This window comes from Nyctereutes procyonoides, unplaced genomic scaffold (assembly GCF_905146905.1).
Source record: "Nyctereutes procyonoides isolate TBG_1078 unplaced genomic scaffold, NYPRO_anot_genome, whole genome shotgun sequence".
NCBI lineage: Eukaryota > Metazoa > Chordata > Mammalia > Carnivora > Canidae > Nyctereutes > Nyctereutes procyonoides.
This window is the reverse complement of record NW_026575052.1, coordinates 63,682,832-63,698,695: the sequence shown is the minus strand read 5'-3', so window position 1 is coordinate 63,698,695 and position 15,864 is coordinate 63,682,832. Positions and strand designations below refer to the sequence as shown.

The window sequence follows — 15,864 nt, the reverse complement described above, 5'->3', positions numbered from 1 at the left end:
GCCAGCAGTCCTCACGGTGGCCCTCATGCTCCCACAACATCTGGCCCTTCCACCCCCATTCCCTCCCTCAGCTGTTACCTCTGTGTCCTCACCGACACTCCCTTGCCTCCAGTCTCACTGGCTTCTTTGCTTCTTCTTGTACTCACCAGGCACACTCCTACCTCATGGCCTGGGCATGAGCTCTTCCCTCTCTGTGGAGTGCTGTTTTTCCACAAGTCCACAGGGCTCACCCTCCCGTATGTAATACCTTAGGAGGCTGTAATCTGTTTTGATTTGGTGTCATGGAGATTACCCGTGGTTTAGAGCAGAGAAACAGATTCTTTTTTTTTTTTTTAATTTTTTATTTATTTATGATAGTCACAGAGAGAGAGAGAGAGAGAGAGACAGAGACACAGGCAGAGGGAGAAGCAGGCTCCATGCACCGGAAGCCCGATGTGGGATTCGATCCCGGGTCTCCAGGATCGCGCCCTGGGCCAAAGGCAGGCGCCAAACCACTGCGCCACCCAGGGATCCCCAAGAAACAGATTCTTTTATGGAATCCTGTAGGCCTTCTTATCTACTGATTAATGAGAATGAAACTACTGTTGGTTTTTAAAGACAACTGGGACTGCACAGAGGTGTGTATGGTGCATTTCACATTTCATCCAAGGAGCACAATTTTGTGTGGGGCAGTGCATTAAAGGCAGGCCGGCTGCGATGGGTTCACTAATTCGCCATGTGCAAGGTTTGTGTTTCTCCAATCATTGAAGGTTGTAGGCGTTCTTATTTAAAAGATCAATGCATGGGCAGCCCAGGTGGCTCAGCGGTTTAGTGCTGCCTTCAGCCCAGGGCATGATCCTGGAGACCCGAGATCGAGTCCCACGTCAGGCTCCCTGCATGGAGCCTGCTTCTCCCTCTGCCTGTGTCTCTGTCTCTCTGTCTCTCTCTCTTTCTCTCTCTCTCTCTCTCTCTCTCTCTCTCTCATGAATAAATAAATAAAAATCTTTTAAAAAATAAATAAAATAAAAGATCAATGCAAATAGTGTTCAAGGAACACTTGGTGTAATTTGTTATATATGTCTCAATGTTTAGTAATTTTGAGCCTCAATTATGCCGTTGAACCTAAAATATATAAATGAATAACACATCTGCAGTGTTGCTATTTTAGTTGATTTATTTATTCTTTGGATTTTTAACCTCTTTATTTTCACATAATCTTCAAAAGATTCGTTATAAAAATAGCAAATTTGATAGAGCATGAGTTTTGAGACCAGCGGGCATTCATTTTAGTTCTTTACCTTACTAGTAATTATTAGTATGAACAAGTTATTTAATGTTTGTTTGTACATTTTATTGTCTGCAAAGCAAAGATTCTAATTCTTTTCCTCGTTGGGTTGTTGCTAGGATCAGATGTGGCATGTTGTATATGTTGCTAGGTCAGGTACTGGCTCTGAGTAGTTGTTGGCTGCCACTTGGAACGCATTTCCCTTTGGATGTGGAAGAGTACAGTGGTGTTTTGGGATAGTTCAGGAAGACATCTTTGATGACTTTGAAAGCAAAACTCCTGTTTGTAGCTGAGTACCACTGAACCCATTTTTTGTTTTTGTTTTAAAATTTTTAGTTGAAAACACCTCTTTATTCTTTCCACTGTCCACCCCCCACCCCCATGTCCAGAGTCCATGGAAACATACCATGTGTTCTCTCCTCCTTTAGTCTGTGAGCACATAAATAAGCACACAGTTACTTAGATGTGTGCTCGGTGTGTTGATGTCATGGGCAGAAATAAAGATGGAGCTTGTCTTCCGTTAAGGAGCTTATTTCTGGAGGACCTCTCCACTTTTTCAGTTAAGACCAGATTTTATTTGGTTCAGCATTTATTCACCTTCTACCATGTACCAGGGACATTGCTGGACTTGGGGATTTAAAACTGCAAAAGAAGTGGTTCTAGTTCTTGGGGAGAATAGACAGAAACATGTGGTTACCCTGTGTCTGTGCATTTCATGACAAAAGTACTGCTGGACTGGGAAGGCATGTAGGTGATGATTATCTTGCTGTCCCAGGGGAGGTGGGGCAAGGTGGCAGTATTGGGTGTGAGCCCATTCACATGCACATCTCCCTCCCAAACTTCCCCTGTTCTGTGATCACTGTTTCATTTAAGGGCATAAAGCTGGCCAAAGGATTAGTAAGCATGTTCTCTGGACTTCCAAGGAAAGGCCCAATGTCAAATACTCTGCCTTAGTCTGGCTCTGCATCTCCTTTTTGGTTTGGGAAATAAAATCATCATGCAGGAACAGGGAAGCAGAAAATGCCACATTAGTTATCTTGAAATATTGGCCAGATTTGTTTTGAGGGCAAGGGAACAGGATTGAGGTCATCATCAAGAGAAGAACCTAGGAGTCTACAGCAATGGGATGCCTGCCTGATGGACCTGTGGGCTACTTCCAGCAGGATGCCCATTAGCCTTCTTGCTCCCAGCTCTTGCCCTCACTGAGTGTGTTCTTCTGTCTCATTAAGGATCACATATGTTCATGGAGCACTCACCTTGTGCTGCACACTGCCCCCGGATAGCTACAGGGGTATGTGTCCTGCTGTCCAGGAGCATCTCTTATTGGGGAGGTCACGTACACTTGAATCCTAGGATGAGCAGCTCAAATTGAACATGGAGGAAGGGACCCTAGGGATTATCATCTGTTCATTTCACTGTACTGGTCTGGAATCTGAAGCCAGAAAGGCTATGTGTCTCTGCCTAGGCATTACATCAATTTTTCTTCTTCTGTACTCCAGTGACTGCTTGTCCTCCTTACTAAAAAACTTGTATGGATTGGCTTTCAATACAAGGCATCCTCCCTTCTTCCTCTCTGGAACTTCCTTCCTTCCTGGCACTTTTCTAGGGCGTGTGTGTTTGTGTGTGTGTGTGTGGCAGGGGGTAAGACCAAACCACTGCCCCCCAGAAGCATTTGCTTTGAGAGCTAGTAACAAGCAAAATCTGTAGTATTGGTAAAGCAGGGAAGAGCGGGGGTTGGGATTGCAGGTTTAAGTGTGGTGGTTAAGAGGTCAGACCTCTTTGAGGAGGTGACATTTGAGGAGGGACCTGAGAAGATGTGAACAGGGTGCTCAGGAGAGAGGAGACCCTGGCCGGTGGCAGCATAAGGAACAGAGGGCTCTGTGTTCCAGAAACCTCCTGACGTTGATGGATATCAGGCGTGTCTGTACATTGTCACTGCATAAGCATTTGGGGCGGTGGAAAGCAATGAAGCACTTCAGTCAGGTGGCCAGGGTGTTGCTTGTTATGGGGTTAAGTTGGGCTTGAGACATATTGGTGGGAAGCATCCTATGTGACCTGAAATTCCTCAAGGTGTGAGTAGTTGTGACCAGAGTCAGATTATGGGACCCCTCTGCTTTAATCACGGGCAACCCAAAACAACAAAGCCATTCTTCTTCCCATGGCTTTCACAAAACTTCACATATTTTTCCATGAAGCAGCCAAGTGGGCCCACAAGGATAACATGTTGGCCAGATTTGTTTTGAGGGCAAGTGTGTTGCACAGGATGTTTCAGCAGAAGAGCTTATAGATGATCTCCCTTTTGTATTTCAGACAGCCCATCTGAGGATACTGACCTTAAGGATACATATCTCATCCCAAGAAACATCATGGCCGAGCCAGACTACATAGAAGATGACAATCCTGAGCTAATTAGGCCTCAGAAACTAGTCAATCCTGTCAAAACGTCCCGCAACCATCAGGATCTTCACAGAGAACTTCTCATGAATCAAAAAAGGTATTATAGTGGTTTCTCGAGCAAAGTTTGACTTTGGGGACTTTAACTTCAGAGATTTTTTTTTTAAATTCTTTTCTTGACTGTATTTAAGGCTGTCTTATTCCTTCTAGTCTGACCCAGGGCATCCCTCCATGTAATAAGGTCATCTGCGTAGCTGCCACTACCACTCTTACTCCATGATCTACAGGACTCTGTCGCCTTCTCAGATGGACATATATTGTAGAATTTGGATGGAAGGGGATTGATTAAGGATAAAAGATAATATCCTAAGTTGAAGAGAAATACATTATTTCTTGGATTCGTAAAAACTCTGAATTTGCTCCTTACATTTGGGGAAATGTAGGAATCACATGTAATACTGCCTGCTTTAGCCTTTGTGAGTGGCAAGGCGAAGTCTCTAGAACTACATCAACTTAATAATAGACAAGACCCCTCTTTCTTTTTTTTTAAGTAACATTAAAATTATTACTATGATCATTTTTATTGTGAATTTTTTTAAAGGGAAGAAAACATTTGCCTTTTATCTTCTTTGTAGACCATTTGTCAGCTCTACGTGTGTCATAAAAATGACAAAAATGTTTGGATGTTGGGTTGACGTCTGCTTTTTAAGTGATTTTGGGCAGGGCCAATTGACTAGGCGAGCTGAAGATACAAAGGTACTTTTTATGTATTAGGACACAAAATTACTTACATTATCCAAAACCTATTAAGCTTCAGAGCTTAATAGAGCTATTCGCAGACCTTCAGAATGAAATTGTTGATCTGAATTGTGGGACCACAGGTCAGTCATCCCCTCACTCTTTGCCAAGCAAGCCCTAGTTAGCTAACCATTGAACTGAAGGATATGTAGACCAAGGTAAGCAGAGGGTCATGTTTTAGATGGAAGGCCTAATTTAAAAACAAAAAAATATAAAGAGGTTGTGATGGGGCAGTCCTCCTTCCCTCATGTACCCCTGCCAGAATTTGTAACTCCTGCTGAGGCGTTCATTGTCAATCGCCCTTCCTCCAGCCTGGGAATGTGACTTACTATCTTCTTTTTGTTACCAGCATGTACTAGTATGCCATTGGATTCATGCTGATGAAATTGAATGCAAGTTTGATCCATTCTGAATAAGTGCTTAGCTTCTAACTGTCTTTGTCACATAGAAGGAAAAAAAAATACAGATTTGGTATCATCATGCTCAAAGCAAAACAAGAATATGTACATTCCTAAGTAGGCCACAGAATTTGGAGGCAGTCTTGTCTGGGAAATGATGCCTGCATTTTGATACGAAGATCACAAGTTTGATATGCTCCAGAAGAGGAGCAGTCAGCACTAACTACTTTCCTTCTTGGACCTCAGTTCCTTTATCTGTAAAACGGGAATAGGGGACTCCATTGATCTCTGAGGGACATTTTCTCTCAAACAAGGGTTGGTTTGTTTTTCTGTTCTATTTATGAATAAAGGCTCCAAGTCAGAATAGAGGCAAAGGTAAAACCAACATTGGCAGAACAACTGTTCTCTGAATTAGAGGCTACAAATTATTCCACAGAAATGTATTTAGCACCCTGGGTTATATATCTCTAGAAAGTAGAGAATCTGTTGCCAGATTTTCTAGAATACACACTTTTATGAAAATGGACCTCCCTTCTGCCTGATGTTCTCTAGCCTGAGATCCCTTGTCCTTGTTCACACGGTGACTCTAGCCAGGCCCAGCTCCAGTAATCTGGGAGATCAGTCTGTTCCCTTGAGTACCACAGTGTAGAGAGGATGTTGCTTTGAGGTTAGAGGGAAATCATCCAAATCCTGGTTTGCCATTTGACTTGACCTACCTTTATGACCTTGGACAAGATCCGCCTTCCTGAGATGTGGCTTCATTTATAAAGTGGGGAATAAAAAAGATCCTTCTTCTAAAACTTAAAGAATAACAGGTCCAAAGTCCTACTAAGATGACTGGTGTATAATAAATATAACAAACAGATGACTCTGCCATCCATGGTCTGTTCTCAGGGAGCATCTTCAAGAAATCCCCATTGCTTCTCCCTCTTTTCCTCTGAGGGGCGCTGGTGTGGCTTTTGAAGTACATCAAGAGGGGTGGAGGGGGAAGGCAGTAAGGCAGGTTTCCAAATAAAATGAATGTATCTCATCCTATGTTTCCAGGTTTTTCAAGATAGAAATTGTAGTTTGGTGGGGGTCCTCTCATTAGAAATGACAACTGGTTTGTGAGAAACCTCTCCAGCAGTTTCTTCTCTTTATTCATCTTCCATCATGTACTTGCTAGGGACTTTGTTTTTTTTTTTTTTTTTCCTAAATTTTTGTGCCAAATGACAGGAAGTTTCACATGGATAATATGTGTGTTTGGTTATACAGGATAATTATACTTGATTATTGTTTCAGATCGTAACAAAAGTCTGCTTACTTTCCTACAATTAGTCAAGGGCCTTCCCGTATTTTATCTTACCCAGTGATCTTTCCAGTAACCCAGCGTGTATTATCGTGGGGTCACCCTTATTTGATGTGTAAATAAGAGAAAACTCAGAATAAACATGGAATTAAAGGCAGTTCATATAGATAAGGCAAGTAATATTATTGGGAAAAAAAGAGAAAAGAGTGGAGACAGCAGTGAGATCAGCATGCGACAGGTGTTCTGTGAAGCCCTGCACCTTTGCATATGCACAAATATGGCTCACAGCCCTGGAGCAGGTGGTTCACAGAGTTTTTCAGGTTACATTTTAAAAGTCAAGATAAAAGCAGCATCACTACTTTTACTTCTAAGTATTTTAGCTCTGAAACCTATACCCTTTCAAGGATCTAATTCTCCTCTACTTTGCATCTTCAGACCTAGCTAAGTTTTTTAGCTCTGAAACCTATACCCTTTCAAGGATCTAATTCTGCTCCTCTACTTCGCATCCTCAGACCTAGCTAAGTTTCAGATTAAAAATCTTTAAATTTTAAACTGGTGACAGTCTGCCATTTTGTCTGATTCTGAGGACCCTTGGTCAGGTTCTCAGGTTCTGTATGTGTTACAATGGCATCATTTCAAGAGGCATTATTTTTCGTAGTTGACAGATGGGTGTTCAAGAGGTCTCTTAAATAGAGATATTTCTCATATAACCTAGAGAGGTTCTATTTTCTCTATTAAGTGTACTTTTGGCCACAAATATAGAATATCCAGTCATTTAAACATACCCCGAAAATCGATTCTTTGACTTTACCTTCCAGTCAGTGGTTTCCAGTTCTCTATGCTTTTAGTTGATCATTTTACATGCTTTGCTAGTCATAGAGTTAGTTCTTCAATAAATACTTGTTGCTGTACCACATGGAAAAAAATAATAGGAAGTTGAATTACAAATGTTTGCTTTTATAAGCCATGTAGGTAGACATGGCTCAAGCCAAAAATGTAGATAAGACAGGCCAGGGCAGCCCCAGTGGCTCAGCGGTTTAGTGCCGCCTTCAGCCCAGGGCCTGATCCTGAAGACCTGGATAGAGTCCTACGTCGGGCCCTCTGCATGGAGCCTGCTTCTCCCTCTGCCTGTGTCTCTGCCTCTCTCTCTCTCTGTCTCTCATGAATAAATAAATCTTTAAAAAACAAAAAAGAAAGAAATCCTTCAATCAGTTTTTCCTCTGCATGTGCCTCTGCCTTTCTCTCTCTCTCCCTCTCCGTGTCTCTCATGAATAAATAAATAAAATCTTAAAAAAAAAAAAAAAGACAAGCCATACCAGGAGATTCCAAGATTAAAGGTCAAGGGCTTGAAATCCAAAGGCAGCCCTCCCCCTTCACCCTAAGAAAAAGATTAGGCCAGAGATGTTTGGCTGGGTGGGTAGGGGGTGATTCTGTTAGGGTTTGCACCCGCCCTTGCCTCTGGCTCCATAGGCTTTCTGCATCTGGGATGGAGGTGGAGTGAGTGTAGACCCCTCCATCCCACCCCTGGATGTATTCAGCAGTTCTACTTCTGTGAATCTAGCCAACAGAAATACTTACATAGGAGCGTAAGTATACACATGCAAGGAAGTTCATTGCCTCATTGCCTTTAATAGGGGAGATTGAAAACAGCCTAAAAATGTCTGTCAAGGGAGTGGAAAATTATGGCATTTCTGTACTGTGGTATCTTGGGCAGATGTTGGGAAGAATGAGGAAGAGCTCTGTAAGGCTATGGAAAGTATGGAAGAGCACAGACCAAACTCTTAGTTATCTCTGGGTGTAGGAACAGGAAGCATTGTGGGACAAGGGCCACCCACCACGGTGTACCTTATACAGTTCTGTCCACATAGAAGAATACAATGTAAGTGGTACTCCAAAGATTGGTTTAACAGGAATAGTTTGGGTGTGCTTTTACTCCTTATTTCACATATATTTATGTTTCCTAACCAATTTTTTGTAAAAAGCACATACTAATTTTTCTAATTTATTTTTTTTTGGGAGGAGGGACAGAGGGAATTATTGGGGACCGGGGGTGGGGCAGAGGGAGAGGGAGAAAGAAAGTTCAGCAGATTCCGTGCTGAGTGGGGATCCTGACACAGGTTTCGATCTCATGACCCTGAGACCACAATTTGAGCTGAAACTAAGTCAGATGCTTGACCAACTGCACCGCGCAGATACCCCTAGAGCACATATTAATTTAAAAATTGTCTTGGCCTTCTGTCACGTCACGGCCACTGAAAGACTCAGAAATAACTGCTGGTGTTGATTGGTTCAAAGCCACCAGGACTTGAGCACCTGTCAGTCATAAAGGAATTGAAAGTACTTATTAATTATATATGTCAGAATTGATTAAAGCGAATCAACTGTTAACCAAGCACAGAATGACATTGTAGTCTTTATGAGATTTGGAGAGGCTCATTTCTGTCTTTGGGCACGCTTTCTGCAATCTGATCCAGTTTTCAACTCATAATCATATGGGCAAAGCTTGACTTTTTCCATTCAGCCCAGAAAGTGATCTGCTGTGATAAAATATTAACTAAATTTGTATGACTTTTTGACTGCTGTAAGTGCAGAACATTTATCAGATAAGCACCATTTTCCTGAGCCTTCTGTGACTAAATATTTTGTCTTACTGCCACCATTGTGTAAAATCTTTGACTAGAAAATGAATACTGGATATTAGTTAAACCCATTCATAGGCTGCAACAGAATGTCAGCTTAGTGTTCATACATCAAAGTTTGTTCAACAGCCTTTGCATAATCCAGAAGAATTTAATAACCATTGAGGTTAATTTTGTCAGTAAAATAAAGGGAAAGGAAAATGTTTGAAATTTAAATTACGCAGATAGCTAAATTCTTAATCCTAAAATTTAAATCCCTTAATTCTGTCTGTGGTATCACACTGAGGCTTTTTAATAGTCATGAAACTGAGTGGGTCTTTACTCAGATTATCATACAAACAAGTTTTCCTACATTTGCTGTGAGCAAAGTACCATAAGCACATAATATTTTTTTGCACATATTTAATTTCCAGAATCATCTGTCCATACTTCTATAGATATTTTAAGATCTTAATAACTGCAAAACAAACTATAAGTTATAAAAGTTACACATGTCTTTTGCTGCTTTTTTTGGCTGAATTTTAATACTTTTTTATCAAAACTTCTAGTGAAAAGTGGCAAAATGGAGCCATATGTTATTTTGACTCTCTTTTATCGATGGAATATACTGATCTTTACTCTGTAAACAACAATTTTGAAAATTTTCTGATTTGAAAAAAATGTAGGTAGGAGAGATGCCAGAATTTTTAAAAACTATAGTTAAATAAATGAAGCAGTGTGAAATTAAGAATTCATTTGTAAATGTGGTAGTGTGTACTTGAAAGACTCTGAGATGAGTGTGTTGTTAAGTTTCTACAACCAGAGCACACACTTTAGTAATTATTTAACAGTTTCTTAGATGACTCCTAGATGCTGAGACCCATTGGTTGATTGACATAGTGTAGAGAACAACCACCCAGGTATACATTCCTGATTTACAGGCTAGCAATCACCATCAACAGGACCAGGAGGTGCATGGGAAGGTGCTTGGGTTCATCTCAGTTCTGGGTGGATTCAGCAGGGCCTTTTGTTGCTGCCCAGAAAAGCCTGAGTCACTGTCAGGTCAAGTGTGCACGTGTGTGGAAGCATGAGAGTAAACACCCCCACCATCACTTACACCATGTGCTGCCTGAAATTGACAGTGTTCTTTCTGTTTTGTGGGTTTTTTTTTTTTTCATTTTAAATGTTCTTACTAAATGTTAATATCAAGTTGAGATGACTTACAAGCTAGTGGAGACTTGCTACAGAGAAAGGGAAGACAAGAGAGGCTGGCTGAGCGAGCACCTTGAAAGCCTGTCCTACAGAAGTCTTAAGGAAATGGTAGAAAACTGAGACAAGGAGTGTCCTTGCTAATGGTTAAACATAGACATTCCATCTAAGGAAATGCCCTTGACTTACCTCAGACATTTTGGGTGGAGGGGTAGTAGAGAATGGTCTAAGTTTTGGTTTTGTTTCTCCCATCTAAAGAGATGGCAGCCTAATTTATCTCTTAGAAATGTAGAACTTCCTGTAACCTGGTTTCCATCCATCAGTAGAAAACGACACATCTGAAGTGGTTCCATAGTGAGGAGCCCTGGGGGTGGTGGGATCAGAGTTCCCTGCTGCCACACATCCCCAGGATTGATGACATTTTAGACATCTCTGGAGATATTCAGGAACTCTCTGACAAAGTTGAGAATTTTGGAAGGGTCTAGCGCCATTTTGCTGTTTAAATTTCTGTGCTGGCCTATCTTTAGGCTGCTTTTAGTACATGGGATCAGGGGCTCCATCTTGGGAAGCTTTCCCTAAAACTTCAAGTGGAGGCACCTCATATTCTGGGCATCTCTATCATCACCATCTCCATCTCTATCATTATCTTCTTCACTATCTCCATTGTCTTCATCTCTGTCTTTTTTTTTTTAAGATTTTATTTATTTATTCATGAGAGAGAGACGAGACCCTGGCAGAGGGAGAAGCAGGCTCCACGCAGGCAGCCCTATGTGGGACTCGATCTCGGAACTCTGGGATCACACCCTGAGCCAAAGGCAGACACTCAACTGCTAAGCTACCCTGGCATCCCTCATCTCTGTCTTCTGTGTCATCTTCACCATCTTTATCTTCTCCATCTCCGCTATCTCCATTGTCTTCATCTCCATCGTCTCCATCATCATGAGTGATCGTGATTGAATGAGTGATTGAATGAGCATGCTATTCCAACCTTCCCCACTCTAAACCTTTGCATAGGCTAGTATCTGGCACATAGTGGGTGCTTAATACATTTTTAATGAGTGAGTGGATTTTGCTAATAACTCCTGGAAGTTGTTCTTGCCCTTTTTTTCGTGTTTGAATTTCTCATACCACCAGTATTGACTAACTGGTAGCAGGCATCATAGTAATGTTAACTTGGTAGACTCCTGTTCTGTGGCTGACACCTTAAATTAAGTTTCTGTTTATGAAGGATGTGTCCATTAGATTAAAACCCTTTTTTTTAGGTTTTGTTGTTATTTTTTTGTTATTTTTTGCAGGGGTCTTGCCCCTCAGAACAAGCCGGAACTGCAGAAGGTGATGGAAAAGAGAAAACGAGATCAAGTAATAAAACAGAAAGAAGAAGAAGCACAGAAGAAGAAATCTGACTTGGAAATAGAACTATTAAAACGGCAGCAGAAGCTGGAACAGGTGAGAGTACTGGGGATGAAGATTGTCTTTTTCCTTTAATGAGTTATATTTGACATATATATCAAGTATTGTATAAGTTTAAGGCATGCAGCATGTTGAATTGGCACATTTATGTTGTGGTATGTCTGCCCCTGAAGCTTAGCTAGCCCCTCTATCACATCACATAGATACCTTTTCTTGTGGTGCTGGCAACAGTTGAGATCCAGTCACTTAGCAAGTTGAATGTTCATAGTAGAGTTTTGTTGATTGCAGCCAACAAAACTGTACTGTGTGTATCAGGTCTCCAGGACTTATATAGCTACTGGTTGTAAGTACATACCCTTAAACAATCTCTCTCCCATTTCCCCAGCCCCTGGAAGCCACCACTTTACTCTCCTTTACAGTTTTAGTGGTTATCTTTAGAGTCTACCTATGAGAGAGATCATGCAGTATTTGTCTGTGTTTGACTCATCTCAAATGTTATTGTTTTTGTCCTGAGAAATCAGGATATTGGAACAAGCCGAATTTGCCAGACATAGGCGATGTGAATGTTTTTTGCACAAAAGGAAAATATGAGCCACAGTGTCAGCAAAGGGGCTAAAATACATTCAAAGTAAAGACAAAGATTCTGCTGAGGACCTAGATTCAGGAAGTAAAGCCCGGACTGGGGAATATCACTGAACTCACAACGGAGCATTGGGAGCACAAGCAATCGAGTGAAATTGAACTTCACTGAGATTACATGCAGAGTCAACTGTGCCCTGGTCTCAGGATCTGGTTTGGTTAGCCTTGATTTTGGGTTCTCATCATCTCTGGCATTGCTGGTAGTACCAGCCAGGGAGCTGCTGCTCCTGCACAGGATGACTTCAGGGCCTGTACACATATGCCCTTTTATATACATGTGAGGTGGAGACCAGGGGAAACTTTCTCCCACTGGGAAATAGAAGGTGTTAGGGACTTTGGAAAGAGGAGGAATATTTGCAAAGCCTCTCAGTATGTGAATAATTTTCCTGTTTCTGAATTTCATTTAGCAAGAACTTGAGAAGCAGAAATTGCAAGAAGAACAAGAAAATGCCCCCGAGTTTGTGAAGGTTAAAGGCAATCTCAGAAGAACAGGCCAAGAAGTGGCACAAGTGCAGGAGTCCTAGGCCCTGGCGACAGAGACCACGCATGCGCCACACCCACTCACTCCGTGGGGAAGCTGTGAGCAGGCGCCTCCTCAACACTTAATCTCAGGGCCAGAGCCCCTGGAGAGAACCCCAGCCAGCAGAGAATTGTTACTTTAAAAAAGATTTAGCTTTGATTTTCCTACAATCTAGGTGGATAAATGATCTGTGATGGTTGCAATTCCTATTCACCAAACGAAGGACATTGACCAGCACTTAAGTTGGGATAAATGAACCTGTGTTCATAAGACATAAAACAAAAAAAACAAACATCACAAAGCAGAACAGAAAGAGGACATTGGAATAAATTCTTGAGAGTTGCACTACCTGGTTTTTCTTCCAGTCCAGGTTTAATGGGGCACAGAGCCTTTTTTCTTTTAAATCTAAAGAAAATGTGTTTTGTTTCTTCCTTTAGTTATCTGTTAGATAATTTAAATCACATAGGAAGGTGTTTGATCTGTTACATCCAGTATTTGTAAATTTCCTTTTGTGAATCTAGAATTTTCTTGTTTGGTTACGCTTTCACCTGTGTTAGATCGACACCTGACAATGTTAATGTTGAGCACAGCTGTTAACCTTAGTTGGCATTAAGATTCAGGAAGAGGGTGAGAAGTTTTAAAAATATGGAGGAAAAAATACATAAAAATTCGGAAACAAATATATGTAAAAGATAGGAAAAAAACCCCACATAAATCTTGATCTTATTTTAATTCCTTTTGGTTCTCGGATACTAGAATGCTCCACAGTGATTATTCCAGTTCAGAGAAGGCACATCATATAAATCCATTTATTGTTTTGATAACTGGTAAGAATTTTGTTTGCTTTTTCAATTTCTTGCTGAGCTAGTCCTTTTATACATGAAACAATCTCCCGATCCTTCAGAGAAGAAAAATGAGTCCATGTAACGCAGCTTCAGTCTCAAAAGTAGAGAGTCCAGATCTTTGAGAACAGGGTGGGGAAAGCTCCCATGGGAAGCTGGGCAAGGAGGACTTCTTTGGGTATTTTAATGTGAAACAAACGTAGGCTGGTCTCCAGGAGGCCGAGCTGAAAGGTCGGTGGTAGCATTTGTACATTTTGATTTTCATTAGAATCCCAAGTTTTGAAAACCAGATTAAGGATCACATACTGCTTTGCTTTTTTTTTTTTTTTTTCTTGTGAAGAAAGATTGCTCACTGCTCTGTTGGCGGTGACGACTACTGTACTGCATCTCAGGAAGTGCTGAGGTGAAGGGGAGAGGCTGCCTGGCGTCTGCATGCTAGCCAGCTCGCGGTCCAAAGTGAAGTCCCAGTCCAGCAGCAAAGTCCTGATCCAGAGTGCTTTTTTTTTTTTTTTTACTGCTGGTCTGGGCAGGGGTATATTCTACATGAGGTGATCGGAGGAATTGAGGAGGATTCTGTGTGTTTCCATTGAGGTGATTCGGCCAGTCACTCTCACATCGAAGAGTCGTCTTAAACTTCCTTTAAAGGCTCCATAGGAAACTGGATCCTGAGCTTTTAATCCTAATAAGCATTGTAGAAATTAGCTTTCTATGGGAATGCTTTAGTTTTCATAGTCAACAGGCTCATATTCAATCCTCATGTGAACCAGATAAAGGTAAACACGATGACAATATACTGCTAGTCAGAGGACACGTCAGTCACACCTGACTTCTCAGTAAATATCTCTGAAGAGAATATGAGATGGTTAAGATAAAGTGTTGCTCTATGATAGTTTGCTTTCAAAGGATGGAACGGTAACTATTTTTCCATCCTAGCTTTTGCAAGAAGAAAGTCTGTTAAATGATCATCTTGAAAATACATTCTGATAGCACATTGACTGGAATGCTTTCTTTGTGCATCTGGACTCATGATGAGATTTGCGAGGTGAGGATTCAGGACTGGTCATAGCCTTTCACCCGACTGGATGTTGGATCTTAAGTCCTGCGCCCTTGAAGCAGTTCTGCTGCTCGATAACATTCTCAAGGGCGCTGACAGGCTACGGTAGCAGGACTGCTTCTGTTGCCACGATTCACCTAGAATTCATTCTTCACCGGGAAGAAAAATTAAAAAAGCATTTCCCTCCCAATCGCACTCACCAGACTGCACAGTGACATGTAGTGAGTAGTACAAAGTCTGGCCAAAAGACTTGTAAATAGTATGAAGTGATGTCTCGGGACCGGACAGTGGAATGTACAGGTAGAGAAGCTCTGCGAAGTTGTCTGCTCCGCTCGGCTCACAGGCCTGAGCTTCAGGGCGCCCGTCTCCGCTCCACACATTGATACTGTACAGTCCAAACTCCTAGGACTTGTGAACATCTGAGCAGTTTTGTGCTTTGAGCCACTTTTTGACAAAGAATGGCTCCATTTTTCCACTCTATGGTTTTCTTAAAATAGTTCACTGTTTTATAGTCTCCTGGTAGTAAAGTAGCGTTGCTTTCTAAGCTACAGCAAACAGTTGACTTTATTCTTCTACTCCGAAAAATCTTGACTTGTTTGAGTGTATATAATATATATAAAGGGAGCCTTAATGGATTTGTTTTCATAATTTAATATTTTTTGTATTTGCTCTTGTACAATTGTTTTTAATGGAAAGTATTACAGAATTGAGGGTGGAATTCTTAGAACCAAAGTTATTCTTAATAAAAATCACCACATGCTTGGACCATGAAGCTGTGTTTGTCTGATCTGTTGGCGATGGATGTCTGGCGCTACAGGTGGGGGTGCTGTGTTCAGCTCAAGGAGCAGAGAAGGTGCTTTTAGGGTCTTCCTTTGGTGACCGCCACCCCCTCCCCGCCCCAAATCAGTTACCTCTGCCTTGTTTCAGGCTGACAATTCACTGTGTCAAATTCATGCTTAGAGATCATCTACTTTTTGTATAAAGAATGTTGTATTTTAGCAGCCACTGCCATTCCTTCAAAGTATTCTGAATCTTCAGGGCTGGGGAGGACAGTGGGAGGTATATTTTGGTAGGGGCCATTTTTTAATGCTGTGACCTAGAACGTGTGACATACCTGAACTGTGACCATGAGATTATTCTACTTATTAAGGGAAATGAACCTTAGCCTCAAAAAGTTACTTTGGGAAACTGTACACATTGATTACATTGTACTATTAGTTACAGTAGTTCAGAGGTTCTGGTCTCTCTCTGCCTTTATTTTCTAACCCCTAATTACTACTCCATGTGATTACCCAGCTCCTGGTGTTTTTGGACTACATTTTGATAATCAGATCTACTCAGGGCAGCGCAGGTTTCCTACCTCTCAGGGTTTGCCATGAGTTCTAAAGGCCAGTGCCCAAGATGGGCTCCAAGATGATCTGAGCTATAGT

General features: G+C 41.5%; 1 protein-coding gene across 4 annotated transcripts in view; it reads left to right on the top strand.

Moving 5' to 3' along the window:
- The window catches only part of FAM107B (family with sequence similarity 107 member B), a 70,858-nt gene extending 55,652 nt beyond the window's left edge, over positions 1-15,206 (top strand). For all 4 annotated transcript variants that reach the window (XM_055332580.1, XM_055332581.1, XM_055332582.1 and 1 more), the window contains 3 exons: positions 3,575-3,758; positions 11,265-11,415; positions 12,426-15,206. In XM_055332580.1, coding sequence (XP_055188555.1) covers positions 3,631-3,758; positions 11,265-11,415; positions 12,426-12,542 — 396 coding nt within the window. In that variant the 5' untranslated portion in view covers positions 3,575-3,630 and the 3' untranslated portion in view covers positions 12,543-15,206. The remainder of the gene's footprint in view (positions 1-3,574; positions 3,759-11,264; positions 11,416-12,425) is intronic.
- The last annotated feature ends 658 nt before the right edge of the window (positions 15,207-15,864 follow it).